This window comes from Triticum dicoccoides, chromosome 1A (assembly GCF_002162155.2).
Source record: "Triticum dicoccoides isolate Atlit2015 ecotype Zavitan chromosome 1A, WEW_v2.0, whole genome shotgun sequence".
NCBI classification, from domain to species: domain Eukaryota; kingdom Viridiplantae; phylum Streptophyta; class Magnoliopsida; order Poales; family Poaceae; genus Triticum; species Triticum dicoccoides.
Genome location: NC_041380.1, coordinates 33,905,948 through 33,920,945, shown reverse-complemented (window position 1 = coordinate 33,920,945; position 14,998 = coordinate 33,905,948). Strand labels below are relative to the sequence as shown.

The following is a 14,998-nucleotide window of genomic DNA, read 5'->3' as shown; positions in this document are numbered from 1 at the left end:
TAATTCCGGCTTCATCCGGTGGTGGCGATGCCGGAAAAGATCGATTTTTTTCGACGGGAGGAGTAATTCCGGCTTGATCCGGTGGTGCCGATGCCGGATCCTACGACGGCGCCGACGCGAGCCACCTAGGGCCGTGGACTCCCTCTCCGGCTGTGATTCCGCCAAACCCTGTCATCTCGGTGTCCCAGCGACCATCTCCGAGGCGGATAAAATCGTTTCTTTCGGTAGCAGCCCGAGGAGAAGGACCGGACAAATCCTCGGAGCAGTAAGCCCGCCGCTCTAGCACCTTTCCTCACCGCCGTCGTCATCAAGGTCACCCCCATCCTTTTACTCCTCACTCTTTTTCCCTGCACCATCATGCGTATTTGTATTTGTGCTACACCATAAGGCTTCTTTTTGCTACCCCATCAGATCACAAGAGCAGGACTCTTTGGACGGTGCTGAAGATTGACCGGTTGGAGTCTATTGATTTGGGTATCCAGGAGTATCCTACTAGTTACACGGAGAATTGATTGTCAAGAACTAATTTGGCGGATTCACGAGGGAAATAGGTTGACTGCTGGGCTGAATTTTGTCACAAAATGCTATGGAATAATTTGTATTTCAACATGAACTGAGATTCATAGACTATCTCTATCAAATCGTTTTAGTTGTTCATATTATAACATTTACCACTTGTTTGCTTCTTCAGGTTTTCTGAAGTTTCTTGGTCCTTACTACATGGTTGCAATTACCAGGAGAAGAAAAGTTGGCACAATCTGTGGCCATGATATTTTTATTCAATTGGAAAGAGTGAAATGGTTGCAATAGAAATCTGCAAGTCTTCAGCTCTCATATTCTTTTTGTGGTTTATTTATTTATACACTCAGAGAGAGGACTGGTTAGCTTAGGCCATCGGAGTATCTGTTTGATTGATGTGATGAATTTCAATTTTGCCTTGGAGTATTTATTTATTGAGCTTTACCTGTCTTTTTCTCAGGTTCTCTTGGTAGTCGGAATTTTGCAAGGTGAAGTTGGTCCTATGATTTCTGTCATGAAAATTGAAATGACACGTTTGGAGTCTTGTTCTGATGTCGGTGGTTTACATGTTCCAATTCAAGATATTAAAGAAGCAGTTGAACTTCCCGAGGGAAAGCTCTACTTGCAAAGGTTTTGTCTTCTGATCACTTTCATTTCGCTCTGAAGCCTTGAAAATCCATGTTTTGCTACATTCAAACATCCGATCACTAATAAGTTAGTGTGTTAACATACATCTTTCCCTAGAAAAAGTGTAACCTCTTTTTTATCGTTTCAAATATGATGTTATATTGCAAACTGAATATATTGCAAAAATGCAAGCACATCTCTGAAATGAGAGTACACTTAAGCCTTATTCCTGATAGCCAATTCTTCACTATTTCATGGAAATAGACGGGTGAAAACAAAGTAGCTACATGAGCATTTGTTCTAGACTTGTTGGATTACCACTATGTCTGGCTTTGTTGGCCTCTCACCCTCGCACGACCGCACAACACTGCCGTGTAACTCCCATTCCGTCCTCTTCCAAGCGCCCGCACTAGGGTTTCCGGCTGCCACCCGCTGCATGTCCGCCTCCGCGCCGCAATTGCTCTTCTCCTTGGTGGTACCTCCTGCCATGGCCGCCCTTGCTCTTGTTCGCACGCTGTTGTCGGGGCTGCCTCTGCTCCTTTCAGAGCACCACCGCTGTGTCTGCCCCCGTTTCCGTCTGCTGTTCACCCCTGCATCCCTTCGCTTTCTGCCCCCACTACCACCCCATCGCCGTCTCTTCCTCTGGACTGAATCAGCAAGAAATTCTCAAAGTTTGCATCTATTCAGAGTGCTTTTTATTTGCCTTTTAGGAGAATATCCAGTTGTTTCAGAGCGTCTTGGATACTCACAATGGAACTAAAATTATATTGACTTGACTTGGTTAGCTCGGAAGGTGGATTAGCTGGGGGAGGAACCAAGAAGCTTTAGGCCCAAGAACTTCGTGTGGACCATGACCTCCTCAGTGTTGCCAAGGTTAGCAGCGACACCCTCGATAGGCCGTGGAACCACAAGACATATCAGATTAGTTTCACTATTTTCTACCACTCAACTTTTGTGTTGTCTTTTCTGCCCATAGTCAACCTGATGCAAAACTGACCGAAGGGGCGTTGTAGTAGGTTCCAGTATAGGTTCTGTCACCCTCCTGTTTTTATATATATCATGTTTGAAAACTGATGCACACACATAACACAATGGAATCATATGAAACTGCTCTTTGACATTTATCAAACTAGGATTTAACTAGCTACATCTATTTTTGTTGAATTCGTTAATTATGTTCTACTATACTTTTTTCTCATTGTGTGAGGATGGATTACACACTCAGTTGTTAGGATAGGGTGTTGTGGATGATTCCTGAAAAGGGCCACGGCTAATTGAATTTTGTACCGAAAAAGGCTTCTCGCCCCGCTTTATAAATAAAGCAAACCACAACCGAAGCACAACATCCAACCAAAAAACGGAGGTCCACAGAAACGAAAGAAAATAAAGGTAAGGTACAGGCTGGGGGAAACAGCAAAAATAAGCCCACAAGGAAAGGAAATACAGCCTCAAGGGGGATAAATGATCATGAGAAGTCTAGCGGCCACGTCCTTGTGCTTCCTCGTCAATTTGTCAATGGCCACCTTGTCTTTGGTTGCTCCTTCTTAGGTTTGAAGGCCCATCTCCTCCTGTAGGTGTTCATGAGTGCATGTTCCAGGTTTTGATTTAACCACTAGAGCATCTCCAGCCGTTTGCCCCCCCAGGGCACCCGACGAATGTCTTTTGGCATATGTGCCGGCGGTTTTTCCGCCCTGAGGGCGATCGAGTTTCCAGTCGCGCCCCCAGGTTTTGGCCCCCAAACGCCCGAAAATTCTAATTTATCTTTTCTGTGGCCAAAAAACATCATAGGTTCGGCGATCATCATGGCACAGGTCGGTGATCAAACATACCCAAAAGTTCGGCGATCAAAAGGAAGGAATCATAGACATGGAACGCATCAAACGGCAGGCTCCTCTGCCATGGGACTGGCTGAGGTTAGTGTGGGCGCATCTTTAGTGCTCGGGCTCGACGTTGGTGTTGGTGTGGCTTCAGTGCTCACGCAGGGCGTCCGCACATGTTCACTTCTCAGGCTTGGCATCGACGTTGGCGTCGTTGTGGGCGTAGAGGCGGCGGTTGCCGCCTGTCGAGGCATCTGGTTCAAGATGAGGCCACGCTCTGCTAGGTACCACGCCTTCACCTGCTCGTCCATCGTCGACATGTCTGCCGCCATCAAGAGCACCAGGTTGGTGTTCCTCTTCTTCGCGGCGACTTTGGTCCTGAGAAGGTCGAGCTTGACGTCATGCTTCGTCATCAACGCCGACCACCTCACGTCGGATTTCTCCTCCCTCTTGGCGGCGCTGTTCTTGGCATCGGCGATGCACTGCTCGATCGATGATTGTAGCCGTTCAGCAGCGGGTGCCGCGCCCCTCGCCGCCTTGTCTCTTTTGTTGCCATCAGGGCGCCCTTCTGCCAACGATGGGGCAGGCGCATCCGGCTTGTAGGTCTCCTTGGCCTTGCGAGAGTGAGTCAGCACTCCCTCCACTTCTCGCACGACTCGATCCTGGAGAACACGTGAAGGAACTTGAACTCTTGGTCGCTGTTGTCCTGGCAAAACATGTTGAACATTCGAACCATCTGCACAGCCGAAGAACAAGTGTCGGCGAAGTACACGACGAAAGAACTGAGCCGACGACTGGCCATACCTGCCCCTCGACTTTGGCGCCGCTTTTCGGGCGAGCCGCGACCTCCTCTAGGATCCCATGTCACTTGTTGCAGGCCGCCTAGATGGTCGCCCAATGGTTCACCATGGCCTTGTTGCTGTGATCCATGTGGATGTTGGCGAAGTTGGGGTCGACCAGCTTGTGCTCGTCGAACGCCGTCTTGATTCTTCTCCAGTAAGTGTCGGCGTTCTGATTCAAGCCGGTGATCGGGTCGATGCTGACGGTCTTCCATGCATCGGCGAGACACTCGTCTTCCTTGGACGTCCACTTGACGCGAGGCTCGCCCGGCTTGTGTTGGGCGCCTGCTTCTTCTTTCTCTCTTTCAGCGCCGGCTCCGGCTCCACCTGTTCTTCCTCCTTCGCCTCCTCCTTGGCGTCGTCGAGCACGTCATCCATGTCGACGGCGGTGTCCATCGTTTTGTCTTGCGCGTGGAACCCGGGGCACGAAGCGGCGGCAACCGAGCCGCTCGTGATGATCTCGTCCAGGTTGGCATCGGTATTGCTGAACTGTGGCGCCTAGCCGTGTGCGAAGGGTAGGGCGGCACGGCACAGAGGCGGCGCAGGCGAGCCTGAGTACGCCAGCGGCGAGTAGTTGTACTGGGTGTTGAGGCCGGAGGCACGTGACACTGCGCCATGTAGGAAGGTGATGCTGGGGTTGAAGCCGCCATGCGTGTTGCCGTCGGAGTAGCCAGGCGAGGGCGCATACCCTCATAGCGGCAGCGAGAAGTTGGCCGGCGACGCGACGCTCTGCTGGCTTCCTCACGCAGCTTGTGGGCAGTGGCCATGCGGAAGGTTCATCATCCCCACGCGAGACACCTCTCCTGCTCCGCCGCCGCCGCCACGTCCCTGGCCCTCTTGGTGATGAGCCTGTTCTGGTGATCGGTGGTTACTCAATGCCTACCTTCCACTCGGCGTTCGACAAGCCCTGTGGCCTTGCCATCGGCGCCCTCGGCTTCCTTTGCTTTGGCTGGGCGGTATCGGTGGCTAGGCGAGGGGCCGCATACTTCTTCGGCGGCATGGCGGTCGGATCTGATGAGGAGAATAGCGGGAGCGGCGGTGGAGAAGGGGGGAAGTGCTTGGGCAATGGAGGGAAAATGGGGGAAAACGGCGGGAATAGGCCGGTATGTCGCCGACCACGTGGGCCCACGCGCCTTTTCGCTTCAGCCGGTACCCCCAGGCGCCCCCTGGTGTGCTGGATTCGGCTTGGGTTTGCCGGTTGTTATTTTTGCCCAAATCGGCGATAAACAACGATCTGGGGGCGCAACTTGGCCGATGTTTCGCCACCGACGCTAAAAAAGGCGCCCTGAGGGGCTTGTTGGGGGGCCAGTGGAGATGCTCTTACATGATTGCATAACCAGGAAGATAGCTGGTACTACTATTTAGTGATAGTTTAGTTATTTTGCTGTTTCATGTTATGGCCTAGACATTTGCTTCACCGGAGTAGCCTTAGCTGGTTGTGCTTTTGAGAGAGGGTCTGTTGTTTATGAACTGTAATGTACTACATGATGTTCGGAATTGCACTATTTTTGTAGGCCTGCTATTCTGGGCTAGGCAAAGGTCCAGTTGCACATTCAATTTTATAATCATGATTGTTGCTTTCTGGTGATATGAAAAGTGTACTTTATGTAATAATCCAGTACCTGCCCCCTAATCTATTCCTTACCTCACACTGGAGCAGCACAACATTCTCCACTGGTAGGCATTCGTTGACGAGAAGCTTGGCCAAACCCAGTAGGTATGCGTGGAATTATTGAGCTCAGGTTTTTTGGGATTAAGGTAAGAAGTTGTTAAATTTGTAGGGGTTTGAGCTAGGAGGTAGTGCTTAGTCCCATATGTTATGCTGTACCCCTAGACCATGATTCCTTTCCTATCTCAGAAGCAAGAACTGTTGCGATTTAGTGGAGAGGTGGAACACTACATGGTTCACACTGTAGCTAGCCGAATTATATCCTGCAGATTTACAATCAATTTGGGGAAAGGAATTGCAACATGGACTAGGATATGAAAATGGATTGCTCACTCCTTGGTATCTTTCTTATGGATCTGATTTATTTTCTATGCAGATTCTTACACCAAAGGATCACTATATACCAAGGTATGTAAGTTGTGTCAAGTATAGGAACTTTATCTGTTGGATGAGCAAAAAAGACAATATTTTGACACAAAGTCTAAGCACAACAAATAGGGAATTTTTGGCTATAGAAAAGATTTGCTATCACTTTCTGTTAAATGGTTCTCCATTCCTCCTATGATAGACTTCGAGGATGATAAGAGCGGAAGATTTGGATTTAATTGTTAGGCTCGATGGCTCAAAATATGACAAGGAATCAACTGAAAGAGGAACATGTATGAATCGTACGGAAGAACTACTATATGCTATTAAGGTACGTGTTAGCTTCTGAGGGGTACATATTCTTTTGTTCCTTTTACATCTTCTCGTAATCCTGTCGTATTACTTTATTCTTCCTTTGTTCACAAATATAAAAAATGTCTAGTATTTATGTACAAAGGGAGTAGTAAATCGAAAATGTCAAACGGAGACCGAGCTCCATGGAGGCCTTTATTTGAAAACTTCAAAATTCAAAATTTTCAGTTTCAAAAATTCTGGAAAAAAAATACAGATACACCTAGATACATAATGTACATGTGTGCAAATTTTCAGGTCGAAATACATTAAAACTTGAGCTACACAAAAAAGACAAATGTGGGGCCTTTTACCATATGTACTGTTCATCTTTAAAGTCCATGATTTTGTTTTTTTTTGTGCAGCTCGCAATTCATCCTGAAACTTATCACACATACACATTACATCCTTGCATAGATGTTTGTTTTTTTCAGAATATTTTGAAATCAAAATTTATGAATTTTGAATTTTTCAAAATAAAGGGCTCCATGGAGCTCGGTCTTCAAAGTGCCCTAATCGTAGTAAATTTGTTTTTAAAATCAGGACATGTTTATTACATCTCTATGTTATGTTATGTTATACTCCCTCCGTTCCTAAATATTAGACCTTTTAGAGATGTCAATATGGACTACGTAACAGGCAAAACGAGTGAATCTACATTCTAAAATATGTCTATATACATCCGTATGTACTATGTAGTCCATATTGAAATATCTGAAAGGACTTATATTTAGAAACGGAGGGAGTCTGATGTAATAATGTTTTTCTCAATATACTTTATATAGTGCATCTGTAATGTTTATACTCTCCTTATGTCACAAACTCCCATTGGTCCAGCTCATTCTTCCAATCAGCTCTAAAAGAAATATAGCCTAATATTGATTATCCAACTATCATCATAATCTTTTAGTTTTTAGGCTTTTGCTTTCTGTAGCAACTTCAGAATCTCTGCTTTTACCCAAGCATCGACAAGTAGTATGACATGTCTTTGTCGCCTCCCACTAAAAAGGGAACTATTGTCAAGTGCATCATTCATCATGGACTTGGATCAAAAGAAAAGTAAAGGTACTCCCTCCTATCCGAATTAATTGACGCAACCTCTATTAAAGACAAGAGGCTGCGGTGATTAATTCAGATCGGTGGCAGTATATTTCTTTCTAGAACAATTTGCTTGAAGAGAAATATTCTTGAGAACGTACCGCGATTATGATGTTAAGGCTACCCCTCAAATGAATTTCTCTGTTCTACTTGAATGAAAATAGTTCTTGAAACATAATGAGATTTTGAAGCCCTTTAAACAGTCTGCTGCTGGTTAGTTGTTTTGATCGTCTTCTCTCATCATTTTTCTTATCTGACAACGCAGAATAATTCGGTGTCTAAGAAACATGGCGATATTATAATAATCTTTCGGATCCATATGTATTTCATTACTAGATACATCCGTTTGGCATAAGTTTATTTTCATTCTAAACCTAATAATATCTCCATGCTTTTAGAGGTTATTTAGCTAATACTTCCTCCGTCCGGTAATACTTGTCAGAGAAATGGATGTATCTAGACATATTTTGGCTCATTGGTGGCATGTACTCCCGCTGTTCCTAAATATAAGTTTTTCTAGAGATTCCACCAAATGACTACATACGGAGCAAAATGAGTGAATCTACACTCTGAAATATGTCTACATACATCCGTATGTTGTATTTCATTTGAAATGTCTAAAAAGACTTATATTTAGGAATGGAGGGAATACAAGCTTTGAACTGAGAATGGCGTTTTGGAGCTCGGCCTCCTTCGAGGCCGTTTTTTCTTAAATTCAAAATTCATACTTTTTGGTTAATTTTTTTTGTACAGTACACAATGATGTGATGTGTGTGCGTATAAAATTTCAGAATAAAACACATTGAGATGCGATCTATGCAAAAAAAAATCATGGACTTTTGGGATGAATAGTAGCGTGTCTTGAAAAGCCATTGCCTTTTTTTGCACAACCTTCATTTTAACGTATTTCGTCCTGTAAATTTACACATGTGAGTTATGCCTTCATGTATGCCTGTATTTTTTGAAATGTAAAAATATGTTTTTTTGTTGAATTCTGAATTTTTAAAAACCGTCCTTCAAAAGCAGTTTTGGCATTGTACTTTGCTTCGAACGGCTATCTTTTCTATGGTCATTGAAAGCAAATTTGACATGGGTAAACAAATACGACAGCGGTGGCATAAAAAAAGTCGCCTCAGACTATTTAATTCCTGATGACATTTTCCTCACTGCGCACACTGCGCTCAGAATGTCGGTCTCTAGGATAGTCATCATCGGCTTAGCGGAACCATTTGTAGACGCATACTTAAGCCGTATAACTTGATATTCCCCAATCGAGGTGGGATTAAAGAACTGTGGAAATGTTTCGGACGGTTCCTGCCTTTTATTTATTGGCTAGAAAAAAGTAGAGCGATCGAAATGGACCTGGGCCAGAAAATAACTCTGCATTTAAATAGTCAGAGAAAGTTAACACGAGAGCTCCTAATGGGCGCCAGTTGGCAGTTCGTGCGCCCACGCGGCTGGGAACTGGGCTGGCCCAGGTTGCCTCGATCGCCTCCTTCGCTCCCGTCGATCGCCTCCTTCGCTCCCACGTGGATTAAAGAACTGGGATGGCCCAGGTTGGCCAGTCGACAGCTGGCTGGCGCTACAGCGTCCCGGTTTTGGGAACCTTCTGGAGGGTTCCTGAACGGTTTTGGGAACCTTCTGGAAGGTTCTTGAACCGGGTTTTCACTGGTTTTTTCTGTTTGCTTTTTCTTTATATTTTTTCTTTTTTTTCTTTTTCTTTCTTTGTTTTTCTGTTTCTTTATTTCATCTTTCAATTCCTTTTTCTTTTCTTTTTATTTTCTTTTTGTTCATGTTTCAAGTTATGCTTGGGAGTTTCAAAAAATAATCCAATTTCAAAATTTGTTCACCAAATTCAAAAAATGTTCATGTTTTCAAATTTTGCTGCGAGTTTCCATAAATGTTTCCATTTAAAAAATTGTTCGCAAATTGCAAAAAATGTTCATGCTTCAATTTTTGTTCGGGAGTTCCGAAAAAATGTACGCAAGTTTTAAAAACTGTTCATGTGTTCAAGTTTTGTTCGGGAGTTTCAAAAAATGTTCCAAGTTTTAAAAAATGTTCAAGTATCCAAAATTTGTTTTCGAATTTGAAAAATTTTCGGGTTTTGGGAGACTTTACAAAAATGTTCCCATTTCCAAAAATTGTTTGCATTTTTCGAATTGTTGAGTTTTTACAAATTTTGTTCTCAATTTCTAAAAGTGTTCGCTGTATCATACAACCTTCATGTTTTTTTTCTCAAAAATAGGGTTTCTCAAAAATGTTCGCACTTCCGAATTTGTTTGGAATTTTTCAAAATTGTTCTCTATTTTAAAATATGTTCTCAAGAAACAAAAAATGTTCGTGCTTTACAAAATTGTTCATGCTTCCAAATTTGTTCAGGATTTTTCAAAATTGTTCTTTGTTTCAAAATTTGTTCTCAAGGTTCAAAAAATGTTCGTGCTTCAAAAAATAATCCGTGCTTCCAAATTTGTTCTCAAGATTCAAAAATCGTTCATGCTTCATAAAAATGTTCACAAACTCCAAAAATGTTTAATTTCCGAAAAATGTTTGGGAAATTCAAACTTTTCGGTTTTCATAAAATTTGTTCACATGTTCAAAAAATGTTCATGTTTCCAAATTTCTTTACAAATTCAAAAAATTGTCCACATGTTTATTTTTTTACTAATTCAAAAAATTGTTTCCTGTTTCTGAAATTTGATCACATATTCCAAAAAATATGTGAACAATGAAATTTACAATCTCTGTGTCAAAAAATATTCCAAAAATTTGTTCACATGTTAAAATACTGTAGGATGATTTACAAGCTCTACGTCAGAAATTCTTTTTGAGATTGTAACATGCAAGGACAATGAAATTCAGCTACCGTTAGTAACTTCTTTCCTGCAGAGACATGTAAGTTCTCTATTTTTTTCTCTCCTATGGAAACAAAAGAGATGTTATTTTCTTAGAGCCTGTTCTTTCATACCGAACAGTGAAATTAATTTCTTCTAATCGCGTATATGTTTCTTCTAATTCTTCTTTCTATTCTCAAGGGTCTCATTAATACTGTCACCTTCAAGGGAAGTGCACTGCAAGATTCAACTCAAAGGAATACTTCCATGGGAAAAAATGTTTCCTTACCGATAGAGCTATCTTTTTTTTCTCTTGCTGATCTAGTGATAGTTTCTTCCAAGACATTCAACTGTAAACAATGTCCGAAAACAGCTGAAACAGTTATGAAAATGAGCAGTAAGACATGTACATTTTTTTTCTTTCATGACGCCTTGGTGATACTATCATCACTCAATTTCATCAAGATGTAAGCTTACCACTTTTATGACAGTTTTAGAAGTACCACTTTGTAATAAATGTAAAATGAAATTTCATGTTTTTTTATAATTAAAAACTAGTTGAATCAATCGGAACAGCACCTGGTTTCATAAAAATGGAACCTACAACCATTGTTTAGTAAATTCAAGGCTTTTGTCTTTCATGTTTCTTTTGGAAACAGTTGAAATTGTACCATTGTTTAGTTTATACAAGGAAAACAGAAGAAACAGAAGAAACAGTGGAAAACAGCAGGGACAACAATCAGTGGCACAGCTTCGCGAAGCAGAATCAACGAAGCGGTAGAAACAGTTCAAAACCAGGGAAACGCGCGCCTCGTGGCCCACAAAGCCCGCCAGTCAGCTGCTCCTTTGCGAAGCCGCACCTAGTTGACGCAGAATGCGTCACATAGGAGTTCCCGGCCAGTTGACCGGTCAACCGTTGACTTTTGACAAAAAATCATAGAAAATCCTGAATTCAAAACAGTTCATGCCATTTGAAAAAAAGTACAGAAACTTCAAAAAAGTTCACGAATTTGAAAAAGTTAATTGATTTTGAAAAAAATCCAACACAACTGAAAAAAGAATTCATCAACTTTGAAAAAAAAAGTAAGTTCATCTGTTTTGGAAAAAATTAAATCAAAAATGAAGAAAGAGTTCATCGATTTTGAAAAATCTTCATCGACTTTGGAAAAAGTTCATTGATTTTGAAAAAAGAGTGTGTCGATATTGAAAAAAGTTCATCGGTTTTTAAAATTTTTAATTGATTTTAGAAAAGAGTTCATCGGTTTTAAAAAAAAATTAATCGATTTGAAAGTAGAGTTCATCGATTTTGAAAAAAAGTTCATCGAGTTTCCAAAAAGGTTCACTGATTTAAAAAAAGTTGACTGAATTTGAAAATATTTTATCGAATTTGAAGAAAGTTCACGTGTTTAAGGAAAAAACAGAAAATGAAAAAGGGCCTAGAAAAAAGGAAGGACCAGTGAAAATAACTGATTCGGGAAGCTTCCCAAAACCAGAGGCTCTCGCGACTGAAGGAATAAAGGAAAGGAATGAAGTTTATAGGCTCAATTGCTTCGTTGTTGTCCTGGTGGTCATTGTGCTGCTCTCTCAACGAGAGATCCCGAGTTTGAAACAACGCTTGCACAAACACCCTTTTTGCTCCAGTTTTGAAAAAAGAACATGCCGGACCAGCGCGGCGGGGGAGTGTGTGCCCGTTTGCGCGAACTGAAGAAACGGGTGCCGAATAGGCTTTGCCAGTTAACGCAGCAGACGGGACAAATTTCCAATTCTCTTGCACAAAACAAAAGGACATTGATGACGCATGACTTAAAAAAAACACAAAATTCAATCGAGCTACATATAATACTTATACCAACATAACATACAGGTCGAGAACTTGTAGAAGAAGCATCACTAAGAGCATCTCCAATAGAAGATGCATATTTGGAGATGTAAAACAGGAGATGTCAAAATTTACATCTCCAAAAAAGAGGCAACTCCAATAGATGATGTACATTGAAGATGTAAAAGAGCAACTCCAATAGATGATGCAAAGTGGAGATGTAAAAACTAGTGGGCGGCGGCCAAATAGGGGCGGTGGCAGTTCGGAAGGTGGCGGCGTCGGCGCAGCAGCGAGGACCGACGGAGGGACGGCGGAGTTGCGGCAATTCGAGGCGGAGAGAGGAGGAAGAGCAGCGTAGGGGCGGCGACGAAGGTTGAGGAGGGCCTCTTTGGTCGGAGGAGGAAGCCACGGTCGCAGCCAACACTACTGGAATCAAAAGATTTGCCGTCAGCCACTTCTTTGTCGTCTGCTAGCTGACTGCAAAGGATGGCTTTGCCAACAGCTTCCAAAAACAGACGATGATGAGCTGGCTGACGGCCAAGGATGGCTTTGCCATCAGCCAGGTCTTTGTCGTCTGCTACTAGACGACAAAGAGGGAGGTTGGCCCACTGGCTGATAAACAAGAGGAAAAGCGTTAGGAAAAGTAGATACGTTGGAGACGTATCAGACACCCCGACCCCTGATACCTCTTCGGCCTCCTGTTGACCGAAAAGGTGCTCTTCGGCCTTCCAAAGGCCAATGGTGAATTATGAGTTAGGTCATATATTTTTCGATTTTATTATAAAAAACATCATATTTGTGTTGATTTGGTGGTTTTAAATGTGCAGTTGTTTCATCGCTGTGAGGGTCTGGTGTTCGATGACCTCCCTGTGCGTTCACGAGCTCCGCCCCTACGTTCGTGGGTGAGCACAACTGACATCTCCTCCTCCCCCATTCATTTGCTCTGTTCCGATCTTTCTGCCGATGAAACTTGCTAGCTATAGGTGTCTTCAATCCTTAGTATGCGTGACCACTATGCGTCTCCCGTTTGAAAGGGTTACATCTATAAATATGTGTAGCGACCAGACCTCAAACAGTCTGATCTCTGTGCATAAGTGTCATCCCTGGATCGGTAATGCTGACACACACAGTACTTGAAGGATTTATAACAGAGTAGCAATCACACACTTATTACATCGAATGTCTCAAAAGAGAACTTATTACAATAAATATGGCTTAAGGCCATCTAATACGATAGCAGTGGAAGGCTTGGAAGATAAAGTGAGTCCATCAACTCCAACGGCATCACTGAGTGAAAGACCATGACCTAAGGCTCCTTACTCGTCGTCTGAAAAGTCTGTAACATGATACATTGTAGCCCGAAAACGGGTCAGCACATGGAATATGCTGGCAAGGTAACACAAAAGAGTAATGAACAGAATAATGCTATCACTACATGCATATTTGGCTGGTGGAGGCTGTATGGTTAATATGTTTTGCGAAAAGCCAATTTTTCCCTACAACAAAGGAATAAATTTTATTTAACTATCATGGTGGTTGTTAAACATTGAGAATGGTAAACCCCATCTCAATCCCAATTAAAAATCATCATTAACCCCAATCAAATTATATAATTAAGACTGATGAGATCCACATGATAATCCAAGAACTAGATACTCAAGATGTCCATAACCGGGGACACAGCTAACCATGATTAGTTTGTACACTCTACAGAGGTTTGTACACTTTTCCCCACCAGACTTGATCTCCTCCGTTGGTTTTCTCGCACTACAAGATGTTTGAGAAACGAATGAGCGAGACACAGTCTTTCCGAAGAGGTCCCCTTAACCGATAGATAGGCCGGTACACCTACAATCCCCTATATCTGCTAGCCCATCATGGAAAGGTTTCCCACAACTTACTCAACTATGCCAGAGCTCATAATGTCATGTGGCTGCACATGGAGGTTTCCAGCATGAATAATCTTATGATCCCTTTGAGTCTGGGTGGCAGTCCATAGGAGAATCACACGGTACCCCGGGATTTCCAAAAATACAAGCAATCACTGGAATTCCCCAGGTGCCTCAATCCACCCAGATGTGTATTAAAGTTGCCACCTTAAGTTAACCATTATTTAACAATATTCACATCTGTCATGAATACTCTCAAACTCAATCCACGTCTACGAACATAGCATAGCAATATAAGCGACGTAGAAGTAACTCCCAAGGTTTGATAATGAACAAGTGAATAGGTACTACCTCATCTACTTCCCAACCCACAATTTAATCAGATCCCAACCATGCAATTGTTTGAGGATTGATCTAATGCAATAAAACCGGGTAGTAAAGAGGTATGATCAAAGTGTTACTTGCCTTGCTGATGATCTGCGAAACCTAGAGACTCGTAGTAGCACGCTTCACACTTCGGGTACTCTATCGCAAACAAACAAGCATACAATAAGCAATCAAGCAAGGGCACGGGTAAAACTCAAATAAGAGATCTAACCAGAAAGTTCCACTTAAGAACTCCGGTTTGCAAAAAGAATCAAATCAAACGAAGCAACAAAACTCAAACGGCGAAAGAAACAAGCTTCGTTTACTAATCTGGACTAAAGTCAAATTTTACAGTAGCAAAATCTTGTTTAAGTTGGTTAAACAAAAAGAGGGTTTCGAGACGAAACTCTAGGCGCTTGAATCGCCTGATTCCGATAAACGAGCGAAAAGTTATACTAGAATAAAAATCGGATCAGAAATCGCGATCGAAAATAATCACGGAAAAGCTGAGAAAAAAACTGACGAACAGGCTAACGAATGAACGTTCGCTGTCTGCGGCTAAACGGTGAAAACCGTTCGTTAAAACAAACTAACGAACGGGCGTTTGCTAAATAACTAAACCAAAAAAATAAACCGAACCGGATTTATAAAAAAAATGGATCTAGGTTTAGAAAAAAACTGTCGGTTCTCTCGCGAAAACCGAGGCGGCGGCGACGGCTACCTCCGGCGAAAGTCCGACGAACGGCGACGGTGGCGGGCGGGCTCCAACGAGTCGGCGCGGGGCGGTGGTGACGCGGGGCGGCAACG

At 42.8% G+C, this 14,998-nt stretch overlaps 1 protein-coding gene and 1 long non-coding RNA gene across 11 annotated transcripts; both read left to right on the top strand.

The window, feature by feature from the left end:
• The first annotated feature begins 224 nt into the window (after window positions 1-224).
• LOC119360987 lies at window positions 225-809 on the top strand. The gene is made up of 3 exons (XR_005172817.1): window positions 225-312; window positions 412-551; window positions 692-809. It is a non-coding gene; the product is annotated as an uncharacterized LOC119360987 (long non-coding RNA).
• A 9-nt stretch (window positions 810-818) lies between these two features.
• LOC119360940 lies at window positions 819-10,388 on the top strand. 10 transcript variants are annotated; one of them, XR_005172809.1, is made up of 6 exons: window positions 819-1,149; window positions 1,932-2,019; window positions 5,463-5,560; window positions 5,848-5,879; window positions 6,040-6,168; window positions 7,552-7,825. XR_005172809.1 is itself a non-coding variant. In XM_037626374.1 (5 exons), the coding sequence occupies exons 1-5, from the start codon at window positions 1,071-1,073 to the stop codon at window positions 10,327-10,329; spliced, it is 399 nt and encodes a 132-aa protein (XP_037482271.1). In that variant the 5' UTR covers window positions 819-1,070; the 3' UTR covers window positions 10,330-10,388. The 10 variants fall into 10 exon arrangements, 3 of the variants coding, with proteins under 3 accessions (XP_037482271.1, XP_037482279.1, XP_037482275.1); XR_005172812.1 differs by having other exon boundaries at window positions 5,460-5,560; XR_005172810.1 differs by lacking the exon at window positions 1,932-2,019.
• The last annotated feature ends 4,610 nt before the right edge of the window (window positions 10,389-14,998 follow it).